The following is a 23,914-nucleotide window of genomic DNA, read 5'->3' as shown; positions in this document are numbered from 1 at the left end:
ATCCATACTGAAGGTTGTAGACTCAAAATGAGAAGAAAGAGCTACAAAAAAATCTATTAATAATACAGATGTGGAATGGATGAAGTATGAATCTAGGAAAATTGGGAATCATCAAAAATGAAATGGAAAGCATAAACATCGATATCTTAGGCATTAGTGAGTTGAAATGGACTGGTATTGGCCATTTTGAATCAGACAATCACATGGCATACTATGCCAGGAATGAAAAATTGAAGAGGAATGATGTTGCATTCATATCAAAAAGAACATTTCAAGATCTATCCTGAAGTACAACACTGTCAGTGATAGGATAATATCTATATGCCTACAAGGACAGCCAATTAATACAACTATTATTCAAATTTAAGCACCAACCACTAAGGCCAAAGATGAAGAAGTTGAAGATTTTTACCAACCTCTGCAGTCTGAAATTGAACAAACATGCAATCAAGATGCATTGATAATTACTGGTGATTGGAAGGCAAAAGTCGGAAATAAAGAAGGATTGGTAGTTGGAAAATACAGCCTTGGTGATAGAAATGATATCCAAGAGGCATGACAGAATTTTGCAAGACCAACAACTTCTTCATTGCAAATACCTTTTTTCAACAACATAAATGGTGACTATATACATGGATCTCGCCAGATGGAATACACAGGAATAAAATGGACTACATCTGTGGAAAAGGACAATGGAAAAGCTTGATATCATCAGTCTGAACAAGGCCATAGGCTCACTGCAGAACAGACTATCAATTGCTCATACGCAAGTTCAAGTTAAAGTTGAAGAAAATCAGAACAAGTTCACAAAAGCCAAAGTACAACCTTGAGTATATCCCACCTGACTTTAGAGACTATCTCAAGAATAGATTTGATGCTTTGGAAGCTAATGACCAAAGACCATAAGAGTTGTGGAATGACATCAAGGACATTATACATGAAGAAAGCAAGAAGTCATTAAAAAGACCAAAATCGATGTCAGAAGAGGCTTTGAAACTTGCTCTTGAACATAAAGTATCTAAAATGAATGAAAGAAATGATGAAGTAAAAGAGCTGAACAGAAGATTTCAAAGGGTGGCTCAAGAAGACAAAATAAGGTATTCAAATGACATGTGCAAAGACCTGGAGTTAGAAAACCAAAAGGGAGGAACACACTCTGCATTTCTTATGCTGAAAGAACTGAAGAAAAAATTCAAATCTCGATTTGCAATATTGAACAATGCAGGAAGCATCAAAAGAAGGTGGAAAGAATACACAGTGTCACTGTACCAAAAAAGAACTGGTCAACATTCAACCAAATCAGGAGGTAGCATCTGATCAAGAACTAATGGTACTGAAGAAAGAAGCCCAAGCTGCCCTAAAAACATCGGTTAAAAAAAAAAAAAAAAGACTCCCGGAATTGACAGAATACCAATTGAGATGTTTCAACAAACAGGTACAGTGCTGGAAGTGCTCGTTGTCTCCCAAGAAATTTGGAAGACAGCTACCTGGCCAACTGGCTGGAAGAAATTCATATTTATGCTATTCCAAAGAAAGGTGATCCAACAGAATGCAGAATTATGAAAAAATATCACTAATATTATGGTCAAGTAAAATTGTGCTGGAGATCATTCAAAAGTGGTTGCACCAGTACATCAAAGAGGAACTACCAGAAATTCAAGCCGGATTCAGAAGAGGGCATGGAACGAGGGATATCATTGTTGATGTCAGACGAATCATGGCTAAAAGCAGAAAATACCAAGAAGATGTTTACCTGTGTTTTATTGACTATGCAAAGGCATTCAACTGCATGGATCATAACAAATTACGGATAACATTAAAAAGAATGGAGATTCTAGAACACTTGTTTTCATGAGAAACCTATACATAGACCAAGAGGCAGTCATTTGAACAGAACAAGGGGATATTATGTGGCTTAAAGTCAAGAAAGGTGTGCATCAGAGTTGTAGCCTTCACCATATTTATTAAATCTGTATGCTGAGCAAATAATATGAGAAGCTGGACTACATGAAGAAGAACAGGGCATCAGGATTGGAGAAAGATTCATTAACAACCTGTGATATGCAGATGACAAAACCTTGCTTGCTGAAAGTGAAGAGGACTTGAAGCACTTACTGATGATGATCAAAGACTACAGCCTTCATATGGATTATACCTCAACATAAAGTAAACAAAAGTCCTCACTACGGGACCAATAAGCAACATCACGATAAACAGAGAAAAGATTAAAGTTGTCAAGGATTTCATTTTACTTGGATCCACAATCAACCCCCATGGAAGCAGCAGTCAAGAAATCAAAAGATGCATTGCATTGGGCAAATCTGCTACAAAAGACCTCCTTAAAGTACTAAAAAGCAAAGATATCACCTTGAGGACTAAGGTTCACCTGACCCAAGCCATAGTATCTTCAATCACCTCATATGCATGCAAAAGTTGGGCAACAAATAAGGAAGACCGAAGAACTGACGCCTTTGAATTACAGTGTTGGTGAAGAATATTGAATATACCATGGTGTCATGGATTGAATTACATCCCCCCAAAAATGTGTATCAACTTGGTTAGGCCATGATTCCCATATTGTGTGGTTGTCCTCCATTTTGTGATTGTAATTTTATGCTGACAAGATTGGGGTGGCATTGTAACATCACCCTTACTCAGGTCACCTCCCTGATCCAAGATAAAGGGAGTTTCCCTGGGGTGTGGCCTGCACCACCTTTTATCTCTCAAGAGATAAAAGGAAAGGGAAGCAACCAGAGAGTTGGGGACCTCATACCACCAAGAAAGCAGCACCAGGAGCAGAGTGCATCCTTTGGACCTGGGATCCCTGTGCCTGAGAAGCTCCTTGACCAGGGGAAGACTGAAGACAAAGATATTCCTCCAGAGCTGGAAGAGAAATATCGGTTCCCCTGGACCCGACGCCCTGGATTTGGACTTTTAGACTACTTTACTGTGAGGAAATAAATTTCTCTTTGTTAAAGGCATTCACTTGTGGTATTTCTGTTACAGCAGCACTAGATGACTAAGACACACGGATTGCCAGAAGAACAAACAAATCTGTCTTGAAAGAAGTACACCCAGAATATTCCTCGGAGGCAAGGATGGCAAGTCTTCATCTCATGTACTTTGGACAGGTTATCAGGAGGCAACAGCCACTGGAAAAGGACATCATACTTGGTAAAGCAGAGGGTCAGTGAAAAAGAGAAAGACCCTCAACAGGATGGATTGACAAAGTGGCTGCAACAATGGGCTCAAGCATAACAACAATTGTGAGGATAGCATAGGACTGGGCAGCGTTTCATTCTGTTGTATATAGGGTCACTATAAGTGGGAATTGACTTGAGGGCACTTAACAACAACAAGGCCATAGGGGAGGAGAGGATACAGTCATTTTGGGAAGAGGGGAGAAAGTGTGAGGAGAGTTTTTCAAGAGTAATGAAAATAATGACTTGAGAAATATAATAAAATTATTGCTAAACATCCATTTGAGACTTAGTCTTAAATTTACAGAAAAAGTCAGCCTTGTCAGATAATTTTCTCCAGCAATGATAAACTCTTTGGAAGCACGTTTAGGTAGAGCAGATAGCTGACTCCAACTGTGCGTAAGTCTTTCCAGGTGCATATAAAAGAAGCAGAGAAGGGGAAGGGGATACAACATATCAGATTTTATGGAAGTGCTTGAATAGAATTTAAGCCAGATTCTCCCCACTCTGGTTAGTTTTCCCCAGTCCTCATCAAGCTTTGAATTGGTTTTCTCCTGTCATTGCAGCAGGAGCTCCTCGCATGATGCCTTTATTAGTTTTCTATTGCCACAAATGTAAAACCTTAAAACAACACCCATTTATTAATTCATACTTCTGTAGGTCAGAAAGTCTGAGCATAGTGGCTCAGGGTTTCACAAAGCTAATGTCGATGAGAATGCTGGGCTGCATTTTCATCTGGAGTTCAGAGTCCTCTTCCAAGTTCATATGGTTGTAGAAGAATTTAGTTGCTTATTGCTGTAGGATGGAGGTTTTTTGTTTTTGCTAACTACTAGCTGGGAGCCACTCTCAGCTCCTAGTGGCCACCCACATTCCTTGCCACATGGCTCCCTCCATCTTTAAAGTCAACAAGGGAGAATCTTCCTCACTTTGAATCCCCCTCACACTTCCAATCTATTCTTCTGGAACAGCCCAGTTCCTTTTAAGGGCTACCTGAATATCCCCCTATCTTAAAAAAAAAAAAAAAAAAAAGCAAAACAAAACTATGCCATATAATGTAACCTAATCACAGGACTGATTATTCCATCATAGTCGTAAGCCTTGGGGATTATACAAGGTGTATATACCAGGGGTAGGGAATCTTGGAAACCATCACATAAATCTGCCTACCACATAAAAAATGAGCCATTATGCCAAGAGGACTCCTGACCTAAATTCTGGGTATAAAGTGGAAGAAAGACTATGATGCATACCCATAGAGCTGAGCTACTTTGTAGCCCAACTTAGGAAATTAGACCATATTGCTCTCCTTCACCACTAGCCCCTGGCAAAAACAGCTATTCCCCCCAGCTCCCCAGGTTCTATCCTTACAAGCCATCCTAAGGATCTGGGACATTTTCCAAAAGGCAATGTGGGGATCCATTGAAAAATTTTAAGAAAAAGTGGCATGATGAGGTCTGCATTTTAAGTTCACACTGGATTGGGTTGGATTCGATTTGATTCAATTGAATTTGATTGGATTGGATGGGTCAAGACCAGAGGCAGAGAGACCGGTTGTGAAGCCAAAGTGATAGTCCAGGTGAGATGATGGTGTCTTGGACTAGAAAAGTGGCAGAGGGAATAGAAAGCAGATAAAATCAAGAGATATTTAAGAGGTAGGATGACAAGTCTTGGTGAATGTTCAGATATGAGAAGTGACAGAGGAGAGCAAAGGATGGCTCTCAGGCTTCTAGCCTGAGCTACTGGGTGGATGGTGATGCCTGAAGAAAGAAAAATGCAGATGCAACCTTGTGGGTAGAAATACTGAATTTGGCTTTTGGCATGGTAAGTTTGATACCTGCAAGACATCCAAATCAAGATGAAGAATAGGCATGTGGATACACAGGACTAAAACCCAGACATATATGTCATCTGTATAGAGATAGTAATGGTAGCCCTGAGAGTGGATTAAATCACCTAGAGAGAGCATAAAGAATTAGAAAAGAGGCTCTAAGACTGAGTCCTGAGACATGCTGACATTTAGAGAATGGATAAAGAAAGGGGACTGAGGAAAAAATACTGAAAAGCAGTGTCCAAAAGAATAGGGTAGGAGGAAATCTAGGAGAATGTGATGTCAAGAAAGCCAAGGAGTATTTCTACAAGAAGGCAGTGGTCAACAGCTCCCTCCATGGCATATGTAGGTGGTCATTTACACAATTGTTCACTATGTGGTTCCTGTCAACTCAGTCCTCATTTCCTGCCATTTCCCCAAACCTATCCTTTCTGCTCTAACACCCGTGATGCCTAACTTGTCTTGGACCATGCAATGCTTTCTCACACTTTCTCCCCTTTTCATATGCAGTTCTGTCTCCTGCAAAACCTACCCCAGTCCCCAACCCCTCCTGAACACTATTTATCCTTTAACACCATATCTGCTCAGGTACCATCCACTCTTAGGCATTTTTGGCCAATTTACTAGTACGTATTTATACTATTGTGCTTATCCATTATATTGTAATAATTTGTTTACAGGTTTGTGTCTTCTGCTTGACTATAAGCTTCTTAAGGGTAAGGGCATGGTTGTATTCTGTTTTCTATAACCACGCTTAACACAGTGTCTGACATGTCTGACTTCAACAAATGCTTTTGGGCTTTACTGGGGCTGCCTAAATGCTACCTGTGGAATATGGAATGTCCTGGGCTGGGATAAAGGACCATGGGAATTGCTGACATGGAACAAGAGGCAAAGAGAACTGAATAGCAACAGCTATTGATTTATTGACTATGTTTTATTGACTATGCTAAGGTATTCGACTGTGTAGATGATAACAAATTATGGATAACATTGCAAAAAATGGGAATTTCGGAACACTTAATTCTGCCCACGAGGAACCTGTACATGGATCAAGAGGCAGTCGTTCAAACAGAACAAGGGGATGCTGCATGAAAGGTGTGCATCAGGGTTGTGTTCTTTCACCACGAAAGGTGTGCATCAGGGTTGTGTTCTTTCACCATACCTATTCAATCTGAATGCTGAGCAAATAATCCAAGAAGCTAGACTGTGTGAAGAAGAACAGGGCATCAGAATTGGAGGAAGATTCATTAACAGCCTACATTATGCAGATGACACAACCTTATTTACTGAAAGTGAAGAAGACTTGAAGCACTTACTGAAGAAGATCAAAGACCACAGCCTTCACTATGGATTACACCTCAACATAAAGAAAACAAAAATCCTGACTACTGGACCAATAAGCAACATCATGATCAATGGAGGAAATATTGAAGTTGTCAAGGATTTCATGTTACGTGGATCCACAATCAACCCCCACGGAAGCAGCAGTCAAGAAAGCAAAAGATGCATTGCATTGGGCAAATCTGCTGCAAAAAGAGCTCTTTAAAGTATTGAAAAGCAAAGACGTCACCTTGAGGACTAAGGTGTACCTAATCCAAGCTATGGTGTTTTAGTTGCCCCTTACGCATGCGAAAGCTGGGCAATGAATAAGAAAGACAGAAGAAGAATTGACGCCTTTGAATTATGATATTGGAGAAAAATATTGAATATACCATGGACTGCCAAAAGAAGGAAAAAATCTGTCTTGAAAGAAGAACATCCAGAATGTTCCTTAGAAGCAAGTATGCCAGAACTACATCTCATGTATTTTGGACATGTTATCAGGAGGGATCAGTCCCTGGAGGACATCTTGCTTGGTAAAGTATAGGGTCATCGAAAAAAAGGAAGACTCTCAACAAGATGGATTGACACAGGGGCTCAACAATGTGCTCAAGAACAGCAACAATTGTGAGTATGGGGCAGGACCAGGCAGTGTTTCACTCTGTTGTGCATAGGATCGCTATGAGTCAGACGATGGCACCTAACAACAACAATAGCTATTGATTGCTTCATTTGTGCTAGATACCACCAAGCCTTTTACAGTGCTCTATCTCATTCAGTCTTCACCACATCCCATGTAATAGATGGTATTATCATCCTCATTTTACAGTGGTGGAAATGGAGGCTAAGGAAGTTAAGTAACTTATCCAAGGTCAGACCCTAGTAAGTGGTGGAGCCAGGACTTGAACTCAAATCTGCTCATCTCCAGAGCCCTATATACTTCAAGTCCAAGTGGCATTTGAGCAAGGTGGAAGTTCCTTGTAATGTGTAGCACAGCGATTCAGAAGCGGTACATAGGCAGCGGGTTGGGGGTGATCCTAATTGTATCACCTATGGCTATCCATGGCTTCCAACACACCGTGCATGCTGGTGGCTCTGCCTGGCCAGAAGCCATGATGGATAAAGGTAAAATGTCTACGAAGGGTCTGTCCTTCAGTGTTGATGTGTCAAGGCTCAGGGCCCCAGGGGCAGGTTGGAGGGGTGCCCCAGAGCAAGCCAATCACTGCAGTGCCAGCACTAAGTCGGGAGAGGAAGTGAAAGGTAAGGAGGCCAGAGTGTGGGAAACTAAGCCAAGTTGTCAGGCCTTGGGCGATTTCAACCCCAAGGCTCCGAGCCAAGGACAGGCCACTGTGCCTAAAATAACCTCCCAAGAGAGTCTAAACTGGTCATTTTGCAATCTCTACCCCAACGCTGATTTTCAGGTCAGTCTAACAATCAAACTAATATTGATTGAACCCCTATTATATGTCAGTGCCATGAAAAGTACAAAGATTTGGTCCTCCTGGAGACAAGGCAAGGGAACAATATGAGAGTTGTTTGAAACAGTACCTGATCCAGGGCCAACCTATGTAGGAAGAACCACAAAGGCAGCTTAAATTCACAGAAAGGAGGGTCCAGGGTATGCTGGCATAGGCAGTGGGGCTTCTTGGAGTACATGAACTTGAGATGGGTCTCAAAGAAGGTGGGAAGATAGAGTAGAAAGAGGACAGTGTTTCGGGGAGGAAGAAGAGTATGCGCAAAGGTGAGGCAGCAGAAATGAGAATGAATTTTTCCTTAGTCTGTGAAGAAGCTGTCAGTAGAGCAAAGAGTTCCATTATAGAAGAATGGAGGAAAAGTTAGATGTACAGGGAAGCTTGGACCATGTAGGCCCTGGATTCCAGGAACATTAAAGCAAGCAAATTCAACATGCAGCATCACAGGTTCATTGTGTGGGCAATGAGAAATCATCTTAGTCTTTAAAAAATTAAATTTTGGGAAGATGAATTTGATGATAGCTCTTGAGATGAATTAGAGGAGAGGGCTGAAGGCAAAAAACTGTATGCCCCCCACCAAAAAAAAAAAAAAACTGCATGTTTCTTTGTGCATCCACAAAAAGTCTGACTGCATTGAACACACAGTCACTCCCCACACAAGCTTCACAGTCTAATGGGGAAGACATTCATTAATTCCGTAGTTACCTGTTAACTGGTGCAGCGATTAAGCGCTTGGCTGCTAATTGAAAGGCTGGCAGTTCAAACCCACCAGCCGCTCCACAGGACAAACATGAGGCAGTTTGCTTAAAGATTACAGCCTTGGAAACCTTAAGGGGCAGTTCTACTCAGTTCTGTAAAGCTGTTATCAGTCGGAATTGACTCAACGGCAATGGGTATGTGCTAAGCACTATACTGGGCCCCGGAAACAACAATGAAGAGCAAAACAATGCCCCAGCCTCATGGAGCTTATCCTCCAAAGGGCATGACAACACAAAAACAAATCAAGAGTAAAACGGCATTTGCAAAGTAAGCAGATGACCATATATACACTGAAGGGGACTCTCATGGTGGGCTGCCACAGCAGTATTGTAGAGGAAGCTAATTGGCCCATCCCCTTGGGTGCCCAGGACAGAGAAGCCAGCACACCATCTTCTGCTTGGAGCAATCCAGAGCTCTAAAGAGGGTGCAAAAAGAGAGCAGGAGTGTGCCCCACCTTGAAGTGTGCCAATTATTAGGATGGGGCAAGGAAGAGGAGTCTTGAAAGAAACAGGGAAGAGTGTTTGGGGAGAAAAAGGGACCATACTTATTCTTCGAAGTGAACTTTATAGGGAAGAAAGTCCCCCTGTGGGTAGACGTGGCAGGCTTGGTACTTCACAGGCTCCATAGTTTCCCCCAGATCTCTGAGATTTCAAAGCTACTGTAAGAAGCCCTAAGGTATAGTGCTGTGCAGAAGGTATGGAGAGGGAGGGCTTCACCTTGGGTCATGCCCGTGTAGGGAATGGACAACTGAGCAGGAGCTGGGGCTGGAGTCAGAGATGGTGAGACCTAGAAGGTCTGGTGGGCAGGGACACCCCAGCAACTAAAATGACCCCCTTCCTCCAGCCTCCTGGAATCCCAGGAGTGAGCAGTGATTTTGGGTAGGAAACAAGCAGCTCATAATAAAATAATAACGATAACTGAGGCTCACACAACTAACCATCTGAAGGACCTGTCTGCCCTGTCCCTTCAACCCCCATAGCACAGTTATTGAGACCGCTCTGCGTCACTAACTCCTTACACTCCTAGTGCTCCTTTGTGATTTCTCCCACTGCACACAGCTCTGGGTTAGTGTTTAAGGGGAAAGGATTTGGAAAGCAAAATAAATAATTTTTAAACTTCCCCTTCCTGCCTTCCTGACAAGTCAGAAGTATACACTGGGATAGATTCAGGGCTAGGTGACCAGTCTTCTGGTTTGTCTGGATTCGTATGGGTTTTAGCACTGATAGTCCCACATCTCAGAAAACAACTCTGCCCTGGACAAACTGGGACAGCTGGTCACCCTACAGCATGCTCTGACTTCCACAACTATAACCTATCTGATAGTTTACCTCCCTGAAGTGACATCAGTACAGTTAAAGAAAACGCTTCACTTCCTGAGCCTTACCTAAAGCCCCTACCCCTGAAAGCTAGGCTCTCTGTCCTCATCCAGACACAGCAACTGTGCCCAGGAATTCCAGGTTTGTTTGCACTGGATTCCTCAGCCTTCTACTCCAGCCATCTCCCACTCCATCCTCAGCCCCAGCCACCACCTCAACTGGGAACACCAAATCCATCGGGAACCCCAGTCCATGTCATTTGCTGTTCCCTCTGCCCATCCTTGGCCAGCAAGCTGGTGGGATATGCGGGTCCACGTCAGATTATCAAGAGGGGAACTAACCTGAGGAGAAGATGACGTGCTCTGACAAGCAAGTCACAGGTAAATTATGGCTTGCTGACGTTGGAAATTGCGCGATTGGTGTCTGAGTTTCTGAAACGCAGGGGAAATGCTTACTGGCAAGTCAATTTTGGAGTTTTGGGTCCAGAGCTGGGCTGACTCACCTTTATAGTGAATACCAGGGGAAAGCTCTGATAGCAAGGTACACATCTTCTGTGCTTCCAGAAGCCATCTTGTTTGCAACCCTCACATATGCAGAAGCTTGGCTTTTCAGAACACCTGGCTTGTTCTTCACCTTGGGAAGGTTCACAAAGAACCTCTGCCAGTTATCAAAGACTGCTCCAGAGTTTCAAGGAAGATTCAAAAGAAATGCCAAGAGTGATATTAAACTCAGTTTGGGCCCTTGTGACAGAATTTTCCTGCCTGACAAGGTTAGGAAAACAATGGACAGGCACAATGCTCCAGGCATGTGGTCACCTTGTCTACTTGTACACAGACTACAATGCTGAATTTTAGATAAGCTTTTGAGGTAACCCTCTCTGTCTCCACACACAAACCCTTTTACCTGAACTGCTAATAGCCAAGGCAAAGGGTCGTTGTTACTGTTGCCATTTTTAACTGAATTCTAGGAAATTTCCTCAGATCCCAAAGAAAGATTGCCGTTAATATTTCAAATGACTAAAATAATTTGATCCCTAAAACAACCCGTTCCTCTTCTCCTCCCCACCCCTGGCTCTGCCTGGCGGACTGTCACAGGGTGTTGCAGGATTGCATCACTGACCTTTGCCAGTTCGATTTCCCCTCTTCCATCCCTCCACTGTCCCTCCCACCCCCTTGAAGCCCTTTGGCCTACTTGCCTCCCCTTTCCCCCTACACTGCTAGCTCTGGTATATCTATCACCAAACCTGAGTCAGAACCTCACCAAGGTGACTGTTTAATCCTTGCCAAAATTCTACTCATCCTCATGCTTCCAAGGACACCCTCCACTCTTTTAGCTTCTCAATCAAACTGCCTACTTCTTGTCCCTAAACTTCTTCCACGATAGAGCAGAGCTGGCATGGTGGAATTGCAACCCCAGATCTAGAGAAGTGGCAAATAATTGCTGGGGAAAGCATGAAATATTTGCTTTCTAAACCAGCAGACAGAAGTTTACCAACATGTCCTTTATATCCGTGCCTTTCTCCAGCCTTCCAACTTCTCAAGCACCCTGGGGTGGTAGTGAGGACAACTTGGGTATAATGGCTGTTGTCAAATGCATACATATTTTACATATACAAACACCTGCAGGAATACAGACTGACCACACATACACACACACCTGAACATGCAAGGGGAAAGGACCCTAGTAATGAAAGCATCTCTGAATAAAATCAGCCCGGCAGGAAAGGAACAAACACAAGCGTACATTGCATCATGCAACTCAAGGGAGACCTGTTCTATTCAGTTCCTTACCCAGGGTTCCTCCCCCTCCCTCCCCCTTGCTTCCATCCCTCCGCATCCCCACGCATGTAGGAAGGTGATAACCCCTCTGGATAAAAACTAAAGATTTTTCAGTTACGTTGAGCCCCCAGATTCCCTTATTAGGCGTCCGTTTTGTTTGGTTTTTGGTTTTCTCAGGCTTCCCGGGACAAGGGCACCGACTGAAACCACCAAGAAAGAATAGTCATATCCGAATGCCTGCACACACCTCCCTGGGCCCTGGGTCCTCAGCGCGCCCTCGCCCGGAGCAGGACCTCCCTGCCACCCACCCCCGCCGCAGTCTCCCGCTCCCAGGACCCTCAGCCCACAGCCCCCGGCGTGCGCGGCTCGTGGCCGTCTCTCTGGTCGCGGCCCCGCCTCCCCTCGCCCTCCTCCCTTTTCTGGCTTGCACCGCGCGGGCATCGGCCAGGGAACCAAGGAGGCGGGTCTCGGAGAAAAGATATAAGCGGCCCTGGGACGCTGACACCGTGCCAGCTGCGGAGTCTTCATCTGGAAGAGCTGCGGCTGCCGAGGAAGAGGAAGAGAACGCAGAAGCCGGCCTGACCCACATCGCGGTGACCACGGTCGCCTCCCGCTCGCGCTGTGCTACAGGGTGAGCCCCGCTGGTTCTGGGCAGGGGCTGCGGCGCCTGTCCCGGCTCGGCCCCCCTTCCCAAGAGAGCTGACGGACGGGTGCTCAGGGTGGCTGGGGCCTTCGGTGGCTAAAAGCCGCCTGTCCCGCTCTGCTTCTCCTGCAGGTCACTCCCGCCCCGAGAGCCCAGAGCCGCGATGGAGACGGTCCAGGAGTTGATTCCTCTGGCCAAGGAGTTGATGGCCCAGAAGCCCAAGGGGAAGCTGGTGAAGCTGTACGTGCTGGGCAGCTTGCTGGCCTTCTTCGGAGTGGTGCTCGGCATAGTGGAGACCGTGTGCAGCCCCTTCACGGCCGCCAGCCGCCTGCGGGACGAGGAAGCCGCCGTAGCCTCGCTGCAGGCCGCCCGGGAGCGACAGGCCCTGCGGAGGCAGGCGCTGCTGGAAAAAGACAAGCAGCCGGAGTCCGTACGCTGCCGCCGGGGCTTCTCCCACAGGCAGCACGCCTCCTAGGGACCGGGAAAGGCCAGCACAGGAGAGCGAGAGGGCCCGGGAGCCAGCCGAATCCTATCCGGACTGACTTCAGAGACAACACTGACATCTGGAACTGACCAACCACGCGGTTCCACCAGAAGAGTTCCGGATTGAGTTTTGCCGCTGTGCAGCAGTGCAGAGGGATGGCACGTCCAAAACTATTTTCGAGGTACCTAAGTGCATCTGGAAACCCTGGTGGCGTAGTGGTCAAGTGCTACAGCTGTTAACCAAAAGGTCAGCAGTTCAAATCCAGGTGCTCCTCTATGGGGCAGCTCTCCTCTGTCCTACAGGGTCGCTATGAGTCGGAATCGACTGGACTGCAATGAGTTTGGGTTTGTTTTTTTAGGGGGGGGCGGATATTTAAGTGCATTTATCATTTTGCGCTAGGGAAGAAGGCGAGGAAATGCTTTTTATATTATTGTTATTATTATTGCAATGACCACCATTTTGCATTTTTAAATAAAAACGTTTTATACTGTATCTCAGTATCTGATTCCTGAGGTGGGCAGGAGGGAGGGTGGGGGGCATGCTGATGACTGAGGTTTTACCTGGGCACTGTGGAGGGAGCAGCTTCCTGAAAGTCAGACACTTGCTCCTCTCTGGGGCCTCTGACAGTCCTATCAGATGTTTTCCACATGCCACTGCCTTTGATGAGACCCTCCCCCAAACACACCCCCCCACATACACACCCATCTCATTTCTGCCAGCATAAATCCTACCCAGTGTTCTGACCCTCCTTAAAATCTGTCCTTATCACCCCAGACAAAAGCACAATTAGAAAGGAGCGAGATTCATCAAGGAAAGTGGCACATTTGGATTTTTTTTTTTAATGTGTGCATTAAATTTTATTTGAATCACTATTTTGTCATGTCTTTGGAGGAAAATGAAACTGCTATGGTCCTAAAATAATTTCTACAGTCGTTACCTCTTGGGTTTTTTTTTTTTTTTTTTTTTTTGTACTTTAGATGAAGGTTTACAGAATAAACTAGCTTTTTATTAAACAATTAGTACACATATTGTTTTGTGACATTGGTTGCCTTATTACCAGCTTTCCTGTCCCCTCCTACCTTCTCTTCCTTGCCCTGGGCTGGTGTGCCCTTTTAGTCTCATTTTGTTTTATGGGCCTGTCTAATCTTTGGGTGAAGGGTGAACGTCAGGAGTAACTCCAGTACTGAGCTAAAAGGAAGTCCAGGAGCCATACTCTCAGGGTTTTTCCAGTCAGATCAATAAGTCTGGTCTTTTGTGTGTATATGTGTGTTAGAATTTGTTCCACATTTTTCTCCTGCTCTGTCCAGGACCCTCTATTGTGATCCTTGTCAGAGCAGTTGGTGGTGGTAGCCTTTGGACTAATCTTTCCCTTATGTCTTTGATTTTCTTCATTCTCGCTTGCTCCAGATGGGGTGAGACCAGTGGAGTATCCTAGATGGCTGCTCACAGGCTTTTAAGACCCCAGACACTACTTACCAAAGTAGAATATAGAACATTTTCTTTATAAACTATGTTATGCCAATTGAGCTAGATGTCCCTGAGAACATGGTCCTCAGGCCAGCAGTTTGGTCCCTCAGGGAGCTTGGATGTTTCTACGGAGCTTCCATGAACAAGTTGTACTGGCTTCCTCAGTATTGTGTACTGTCTTATCCTTCACCAAAGTTAACACTTGTTATTGTTAGGTGCCGTCAAGTCGGCTCCAACTCATAGCGACCCTATGCACAATAGAACAAAACACTGCCTGGTCCTGAGCCATCCTTACAATCGTTGTTATGCTTGAGCTCATTGTTGCAGCCACTGTGTCAATCCACCTCGTTAAGGGTCTGCCTGTTTTCCACTGACCCTGTACCTTGCCAAGCATGATGTCCTTCTCCAGGGCCTGACCCCTCCTGACAACATGTCCAAAGTATGTAAGACGCAGTCTCGTCGTCCTTGCCTCTAAGGAGCATTCTGGCTGTACATCTAAGACAGATTTGCTCATTCTTTTGGCAGTCCATGGTATATTCAATATTCTTCGCCAGCACTACAATTCAAAGATGTCAATTCTTCTTCGGTCTTCCTTATTCATTGTCCAGCTTTTTCACATGCATATGATGCGATTGAAAATACCATGGCTTAGGTCAGGCGCACCTTAGTCTTCAGGGTGACATCTTTGCTCTTCAACACTTTGAAGAGGTCGTTTGCAGCAGATTTACCCCCATGATGGAATCTGCTGAGTGGTACCGGTGGGAGTGAGGGCTGTGGTGGCTCACCGCCCCCTCAGGCTTCATCTCTCCACCTTCTGCCACCCACTTCCTTTTCTGCTTGCCTTGCAAATGTTATTGGCTTGCTCTGCATCCAACAGCTGTCTCATGTCTGACCTCTGGTTCTTGGGACTTGAGCTAACAGCTTACCTGTCCATCTTGGGATTCACCAATCTTCACAGCCTGCAAGCAAGAGTCCTGCTCCCCGACCTGCCTATCTTGGGTTCGCCAGCCCCTGCAGCTAGGTGACTCAGAAGAAATGTCTTCTTTGGTGAAGTGTCTGTTCATATCCTTTGGTCGTTTTTTAATTGAATTATTTATCTTTATGTTGGACAGGTGTTGGGTTCTCCTGCAGATTTTAGAGGTTAGACCTTTGCTGGGTTTGTCATGGCCAAAATTTTTTTCCCAGTCTGTAGGTTCTCTTCTTACTCTTTTGGTGAAGTCTTTTGATGAGCAAAAGTGTTTAATTTTTAGAAGATTCCAGTTATCTAGCTTATCTTCTGGAGTGTGTGTGTCATTAGTTATGGTTTGTAACCTGTTAATGCCATGTATTAGGGACTCCAGCGTTGATCCTACTTTTCTTCTATTATCTTTACAGTTTTTATTTTATATTTAGGTCTTTGATCCATTTTGAATTAATTTTTGTGTATGGTGTGAGGTATGGGTCCTGTGTTTTTGTTTTTGTTTTTTTTTTTTGGAGATGGATATTCAGTTTTGCCAGCACCATTTGTTAAAAAGACTGTCTTTTCTCCATTTGATGGCATTTGGGCCCTTGTTAGAAGATCAGGTGATCATAGGTGGATGGATTTACATCTGGGTTCTCAATTCTGCTCCGTTAGTCAATGTATCTGTCGTTGTACTGTACCAGGCTATACCAGGCTTTTTTGACTACCATAGCTGTTTAGTAGGTTCTGAGGTCAGGTAGTGTGAGTCCTCCTACTTTATTCTTCCTCAACAGTGCTTTACTTATCCAGGGCCTCTTCCCTTTCCATACAAAGTTAATGATTAGTTGTTCCATCTCTTTAAAGAATGCTCTTCGTATTTGGATCAGAATTGCATTGTATTTCTAGGTTGCTTTGGGTAGAATTTACATTTTCATAATGTTGAGTCTACCCATCTGTGAGCATGGTATGTTTCTCCATTTATGTAGTTCTCTTTTGGTTTCTTACAGTAGTGCTTTGTAGTTCTCTTTGCATAGGTCTTTTACATCCCTGGTTAGTTTATTCCTAAGTATTTAATGTTCGTAGAGGCTATGATAAATGATATTGTTTTCCTGATCTCCTTTTCATCTTTCTCTTTATTGTTGTATAGGAATCTAATTGGTTTTTGTATGTTTATCTTATCTCCTGCTACTCTGCTGAATCTTTCTATTAATTTCAGTATTTTTCTTGTGAAGTCTTTTCAGTTTTCTATGTATAGTATCATATCACCACAAATACGGACAGTTTTACTTCTTCATTACTAATTTGGATGCCCTTTATTTCTTTTTCTTGCCTTATTGCTCTAGCTAGGACCTGCAGCACAATGTCAAACAGGAATGGTGACAAAGGGCATCCTTGTTTTATTCCTGTTCCCAAGGGGGATGTTTTCAGCCTCTCTTTATTAAGAATCATGGTGGCTGTTGGTTTTGTATAAACTCACCCACCCATTGTCGTCAAGCTGATTCTGACTCATAGCAACCCTATAGGACAGAGTAGAACTGCCCCATAGGGTTTCCAAGGAGCACCTGGCAGATCTGAACTGCTGACCTTTTGGTTAGCAGTGGTAGCTCTTAACCACTATGCCACCAGCGTTTCCATTGGTTTTGTATAGATATCCTTTATTATGTTGAGAAATTTCCCTTCTATATCTATTTTATTGAGAGTTTTTATCAGGAATGGGTGTTGGACTTTGTCAAATGCCTTTTCTTCATCGACTGAGACAATCATGCGATTCTTTTATTTATATGGTGGATTACATTGATTGATTTTCTAATGTTGAACCATCCTTGTTTTTCTGGTATGAATTCCACTTGGTCGTGGTGTATTATTTTTTTGATACAATGCTGAACTCTATTGGCTAGAATCTTGTCAAGAATTTTTGCATATATATTCATGAGAGATATTGGTCTGTAATTTTATTTTTTTGTGGTGTCAGGGTTATGTTTGCTTTCATAGAATGAATTTTGAAGTATCCCTTCCTTTTCTATGTTTCGAAACATAGTTTGAGTCGTACTGGTGTAAGCTCTTCTCTGAATGTTTAGCAGAATTCTCCAGTGATGCCATCTGGGTCAGGCCTTTTTTTGTGGTTGGGAGTTTTTTTTATTACCTTTTCAATCTCTTGTTATGGGTCTGTTCAGATTTTCAACTTCATTTTGTGTTAGTTTGTGTATGTAGTGTGTTTCTAGGAATTTGTCCATTTCTTCTAGGTTTCAAATTTGTTGAAGTATAGTTTTTCATAGTGTTCTGTTATGATCCTTTTGTAATTTCCCCCATTTCAATTCTTATTTGGGTTACTGGCATCCTCTCCTGCTTTTCTTTTGTCAATTTGACCAACGGTTTATTGATTTTGTTGATCCTTTCAAAGAACAAACTTTTGGTTTTGTCGATTCTTTCTATTGTTTTTCTATTCTCTATTTCATTTATTTCTGCTCTGATCTTTATAATTCCTTTCTTCTGGTGGCTGTGGACTCCTTTTTCTGTTCTCTTTATTTGTTCCAGTTGTGTAGCTATTGTTTTGGTTTTATCCTTTTCTTCTTTTTTGATGTTTGCATATATTGCTATAAATTGACCTCTGAGCACTCCCTTTGCTGTGTCCCAAAGGTATGATGTGTTTTCATTCTTGTTTGCTTCTAGGAATTTTCTGAGTCCATCATTGATTTCTTCTATTACCCAGTGGTGTTTAAGGTGTTATTTGGTTTCCATGTATTTGATTTTTTTTCCTTGCTTTTCCTGTTATCAATTTCTACTTTGTTATCATTTTGATCAGAGAATATACTTTGTATTATGTCAATGTTTTGGATTTTGTTGAGGGTTGCTTTGTGGCCTAAGATGTGGTTTATTCTGGAGAACGTTCCATGTGTGTTGGAAAAGAATGTGTACTTTTCAGCTCTTGGTTGGAGTGTTCTATATATGCCAATAAGTTCAAGTTGGCTGATTGTGGCCTTTAGATCTTCTGTATCTTTGTTGAGTTTCTAGATGTTCTGTCTTTTACTGAAAGTGATGTGTTGAAGTCTCCAACTATAATTGTGGAACTGTCAATTTCTCTTTACAGTGCTGTTAGAGTTTGTTTTATGTATTTTGGAGTCCTGTCATCAGGTGCTTAGATATTTCTTATGGCTATGTATTCATGATGGATTGTCCCTTTAATCATTATATAATGCCCTTCTTTGTTTTTTATGATAGATTTTGTTTTAAAGTATATTTTATCTGAGATTAATATTGCCACTCCTGCTCTTTTATTTTGGTAGCTAGTTGCTTGATATATCTTTTTCCATCCTTTGATTTTTAATAAATTTATGTCTTTGTCTCTAAGGTGTATCTCTTGTAGACAGCATATTGATGGGTCCTGTTTTTTTATCCATTCTGTCACTCTCTGTCTCTTTATGGGTACATTTAGGCCATTTATGTTCAATGTAATTATTGATAGGTGTGAGTTTATTGCTGTCATTTTGTAATTTTTTTCTTTTTTGTAGTGCTGACATTTTCTTTGTTCTGCTTACACTCCTGTGCTGAATTCCTTATGTTTGTGGATTTTTTTCATTTCTTTTGTTTTTGTAGATTTTGTGTTCACTGAGACTTTATGTTTTTCTTCTTTATTTTGATGAGTAGGTTTGTTAATATTCTTTGTGATTACCTTGAAATTTACCAAATCTTCCTAAGTTTGAACCAGCATTTTATTACCTGGCATTGCCTTGACTTCCTCTCCATTTGAAATTTCGGTACCTACACTGTTTATTCCCTCTTTTATTGTTCTGATGTTGTTGTCATTTACAGATTAACCTCTCTGGCTCCCTGTTGCAATTCTTCTGGTTTTCAATAGTCTTTGAGAGTTCATTTCCTAGGTTGGTATCTGGCTAGTACAATCTTGCATCCTAGATTCAGGCTGTGGTCTGATGTTTGTTCTCAGATTGAAGGACTCCCTTTCATAATTCTTGTAAGTTTGGTTTGGTTTTTACATATTCCCTTAATTTCTGTTAATCTGAAAATGTCCTAACTTCACCATCATATATGACTGGGAATTTTGCAGGATATATTATTCTTGGTTGGCAATTTTTTTTTCAAGGTTTTATATATGTCATCCCATTGCTTTCTTGCCTGCATGGTTTCTGCTGAGTAATCAGAGCTTAGTCTTATTGGTGCCCCTCTGTATGTGATTTTTCATTTTTGTTGAGCTGCTCTCAGAATTTTTTCTTCATCTTTGGCTATAGTGAGTGTAATTATGATACGCTTTGGTGATTTGGTGATTTGGGGGGAGGTCTATACTATTTTTTTTTTCTATACTATATGGGGTTCGTAGAGCTTCTGAATGGTCAGCTTTTCATCTTTCATGATATTAGAGAAGTTTTCCGTCAGCAATTCTTCAATGGTCCTCTCTGTGTTTTCAATTTTCTCCTCCTCTTCTGGAACTCTGATCACTTGTAAATTTTTGCTTTTGATTGTTTCCCACATCGTTCCCAGGGTTTCTTCATTCTTTTCTCTCATTTTTCCTCAAAGAAAGTGGTATCCAAGTGTTTGACTTCAATTTTGTTGATCCTGTCTTCCATCAGTTCAAACCTGCTCCTCAAACTTCTATGGCACTGTCCATTTCTGAAATCTTGTTTATCTTTTGGATTTCTAATTGCTGTTTCGAATGATTTCTAGTTGTGAGTTTGACATTTTGTTCCTGTATTATTCTCCTGAATTTTTCATTGTTTTGTCTGTCTTTTCCATGGTTTTGTCTATTTTTCCTCATTGCTATCTGCTTTTTCCTTCGTCTCTTGACTGGTCCTGCATATTAGAGATTTGAATTCCCTATTAGGTAGTTCCAGTGCCTTTTCTTCTACTGGGAGGTAATCTTGTGCTTTATTTTGAACATCTACTGGAACCATCCTGTCCTTTTTTTTTTTTTTAATATGTTTTGAAATTATCTGCTGTCTTCGGGACATTCAGTAATTATTTTCTTCATTTACTGATTGTAGATTTGTTTGTTTCATCCTGCTTTTTAGGGCTGGACATTCTTTAATGTTTGCTTGTCTGTGGGCATGATACTTCTTACCACCTTGTCCAATGGGCAGGGCCAGTCCCTTAGCTATGGTGCAGCAGAGCATGTCCAGTGGAGGGCGAGCGCCTCAGATGGGTCATTTGTGGCACATACTGGGTCCAATAGGGCAGGGCCGGGGCAGTGCAGGGGAGGTTCCGGTAGCCCTTGCCTGTGCCACTCAGAGGTGTGATGCTCACCACTCAGTGCAGATAGGCAGGAGGGAGTGGGAGGGTGTGATGTGTGGAGCTAAGTGGGTGTGGGAAAGAAGAAAAGGAGAGAAACAGAAGCCAAAAAAAAGTGATGAGGGGCCTGCCATTGGAGTGGCGCAGACCTGGGGAAGCTATGTGCCAGTGGGTTTTTAGCCGTGCGGTGTGGTGCAGCCTATCAAGAAGGGACAGAAATGGCATACGCAGCTAAGTGGGTGGGAGAAAGGAAAGGAAGAAAGGGACACACAGATAAGAAACTAGACTTTTTAAAAAGAGAGAGAGAAAGGCACACACAGCCAGGTGGTTGGGAGAAAGGAATGGAAGGAAGGTAGAGAGAGAGATAAGAAACCAAGAGAAAAAAAAAGATGCGAGGTGGTTGGGAGAAAGGAAAGAAAGGAAGGTAGAAAGAGGCAAGAAACTGAGCAAAAAAGAAGAAAAAAAAAATGCTCCAAGGGAGCCCACTGGAAGGAGGTCCCCAGCCAAGGGACGCTGCACAGCCTGTCAAGAAGGAGCGGATATGGCACACATTGCCAGGTGTTCAGGAGAAGGGTAAGGAAGGAAGGTAGAGAAAGACAAGAGACCAAGAAAACAAGACAGAAAAAAAAATGTAAAAAATGCCCCAAGGAAAACCACTGGCATGGTGGCTCAGATCAGGGAAGGCACTCCCTAGCCGAGCAGCACTGCACAGACCATCAAAAAGGAACTAAGCTGGCACACAGCACCAGGTGTCCAGGAGAAAGGAAGGGAAGGGAGGTAGAGAGAGACAAGAAACCGAGAAAAGAAAGGAAGAGGAAAAAAAAGGAAATCAGAAGTTTAAAAATGCCCCAAGGTAGTCCACTGGCATGGTGACTTGGACCAGTGAAGTGGCTCCCCAGTCAAGCAGCACCACATAGCCTGTCAAGAAGGAAAAGAGATGGCACAGGGTGTCAGGTACTCAGGAGAAAGGAAAAGAAGGAAAGTAGAGAGAGACAAGGAACTGCGAAACAAAGAAAAAGAATTTAAAAAAAAGTCCCCAGGGAGCCCACTGACATGATGGTGCAGACTGGGAAAGTGGCTCCCCAGCTAAGCGATGCTGCACAGCCCATCGAGAAGGAGCAGAGATGGCACATGGAGCCAGGTGTTCAAGAGAAAGGAGGTGAGAGAGAGAGAAGAAACCAAAAGAAGCCAAAAAAAGCAACAAAAAAAATTCCAGTGTAGGCAGGGTGAATCCAAGTGAAAAGGAGCAGGCATCTCCCTGGCTGTGCAACCTCAGTTCACCACAAAGCAGGCGAGGCTGAGCAGAGGAAAGAAGGGTGGCGGCTGGGAAAGTGTTTATCACTGGTTACCTGCTCTGTCTTCTGCTGGGAGCTCTGTGAAGCTGCCTTCCCATACTCCCTGTCCACTATTCAAGGTGGCTGAGGGGTCCAAGATGGTGAATCCGTGCCACGTTAGCTGAAAGGAGACCTTCATTCCATAGCTCTGTTCACTTTCTGTTCTCTGTTAGTTTCTGATTCCATTTGGTGCTTGGTTGAATTCTGTATCCCTTCATTTGATGCTTAGGGCTCCGGGATTGATGTTTGTCTCTGTTTTACTTAGTTTTTCAGATCTTTGCCGTGGAAGGATAGTGTGATGCTTCTGTCTATAGCGCCATCTTGGCTCTGCCTTCACATATTTGGATTTTTGAAGGAAGAGAAAAATGACAATGGGCACCACTGTTCTCCCAGGTTCCAAAATGGGGAACTTGGCTCTAAACTAAGAAATAGTCTCACCTCAAACACCCGAACATTTTTCTAGAAATTCACCCAATCTGATTCTTCCAGTTGGTCTTCCAGAATGTCTCTGCTATTACATTATTATTCCTCCACCACCCTTGTCCAGCTCTCAACAGCCCAAACCACCTCCCCCACTCTCCAGCACATTCACTACGAACCAATCCATTGCCAGATCATTGTTTCATCAATACCTTTCATCCTGCTGCTCCTCCACTCAAAGAACATCAGAGACTAAACTCCTGCACCAGGTTTTCAGTGCTTCCATGACCGGCTCCATTCTCAGCCCTCTCACCTGACTTCTCATGCTGCCCGGCACAGCCCTGGTGCCCTCCTGTTCCTCCTGCCCTTGTGGTCTTTTGCACCTTTGTTCACCTACTCTTCCCACCTGGAATGTCCTCCCACCCATAAGCTCTACATCTTCTGAAACTATATACCTCAAGTTCACAAAAGAGATATGATTTCAAAGATTCCACCTATTTTCAGGTTATCAAATCATGTGCTCTTATTTTTGGTTCAGAAGTTATGGACCTTATCCCATGCTTATACATGTTCAAACTACATAACTATCAAGTCCTAGCTCATAAAATTTCGGTCCTCACTGATCTTCTCATTTTTATGAATTCCTAAAGGCCATCCAATCTGGGTCTCACACTGTGTCACTAGACAAAGGACTTTAATGAATTGTTTTTCCAGTTCATTCACAGGAGCTGCTCATGTCTCTCATACTTTAATCTTCTTGAGGTCAAGGATAGTGTCTTCCTCTTCAGTGTTCATAGAAATCGTTAAGTCCTGGATGAATAAAAAAAAAAAAAATAGGGGCATAATAAATATTTGATTGCTTAATTAATCCATTTATGAAGTTGGAGTTGTGGTTCTCAGCAGTGTATGGGGGCAATTTTTCCCCTCCAGGGGACGTTGGCAATGTCTGGAGACACCTCTGGTTGTCACAATCTGGGGGGAGGGTGGGCAGCACTACTGCATCTAGTGGGTGGAAACCAGGGATGAGGCTAAACATCCTGTAATGCACAGGACAGTGCCCCCCACCCCACCGCCAAAAAATGAGTTATCCAGCCCAAAATGTCAATAGAGCTGAGGAAGAGATACCCTGGGTTAGAGGAAAGAATTTACATAGTAGTTTCATAATTAAGTCTTTGTGGTGATCACCCAAGAAAAACATGTCTGATTGTAATCAAGCATAAGCCCCTCTTCCAACATACAGACGAGAATTCACCTTGGCCCTATCCTGTTTGGAAATGTTTAATTTTATCAGCAACCCAGGAAAAGTGGCAGAAGATAGCCATTCTGTTGATGACACATGGAGCTGAGACAGCAGAAAGAGAATTCAAAACAACTCAACTGGCTTAAACCACGTACTGAAGCTAACTGAATGAAACTGAATAAGGAAGATGTAGTATAGAAGTTAGGTCCAAAAAATCAATTGCATGACCACAGAATTACAGAAGTCTACTCTAGCAGCAGGCCATGTACAAAAAACCTAAAGATTTTCACTAATTACAATATAAGTGACAGGGGTTTGTGACAGGCTGCTAAAACAAACAACCAGCACCTCATTGTAGAAGTAGAATGTCCAGAAGGAGGAGGTGATTTCACTGTATTCTGTAATTCATCAGGTAGGAAAACATGGACGTTGTCAGACTGCCTGGATTTGCATCCAATCTCCCCCATTTGCT

General features: G+C 43.1%; 1 protein-coding gene and 1 long non-coding RNA gene across 3 annotated transcripts in view; one reads left to right on the top strand and one right to left on the bottom strand.

The window, feature by feature from the left end:
* Positions 1-12,482: 12,482 nt before the first annotated feature.
* On the top strand, positions 12,483-12,976 carry G0S2 (G0/G1 switch 2). The gene has a single exon (XM_010590419.3). It carries the CDS (start codon positions 12,483-12,485, stop codon positions 12,792-12,794), a length of 312 nt encoding a protein of 103 aa, XP_010588721.2. The 3' UTR covers positions 12,795-12,976.
* An 80-nt stretch (positions 12,977-13,056) lies between these two features.
* LOC111750714 (uncharacterized) overlaps positions 13,057-23,914 on the bottom strand; it is a 37,088-nt gene continuing 26,230 nt past the window's right edge. For both annotated transcript variants that reach the window (XR_002785800.2, XR_010318735.1), the window contains one exon: positions 13,057-23,012. This is a non-coding gene — a long non-coding RNA (uncharacterized LOC111750714). The remainder of the gene's footprint in view (positions 23,013-23,914) is intronic.

This window comes from Loxodonta africana, chromosome 20, assembly GCF_030014295.1.
Source record: "Loxodonta africana isolate mLoxAfr1 chromosome 20, mLoxAfr1.hap2, whole genome shotgun sequence".
NCBI classification, from domain to species: Eukaryota; Metazoa; Chordata; class Mammalia; order Proboscidea; family Elephantidae; genus Loxodonta; species Loxodonta africana.
Note: the sequence above shows the minus strand (reverse complement) of the source record. Positions and strands in the feature narration are given on the sequence as shown.

Coding starts and splice junctions, on each gene's coding strand:
- G0S2 (XM_010590419.3), top strand. CDS start 12,483: ATGGAGACGGTCCAGGAGTTGATTCCTCTGGCCAAGGAGTTGATGGCC.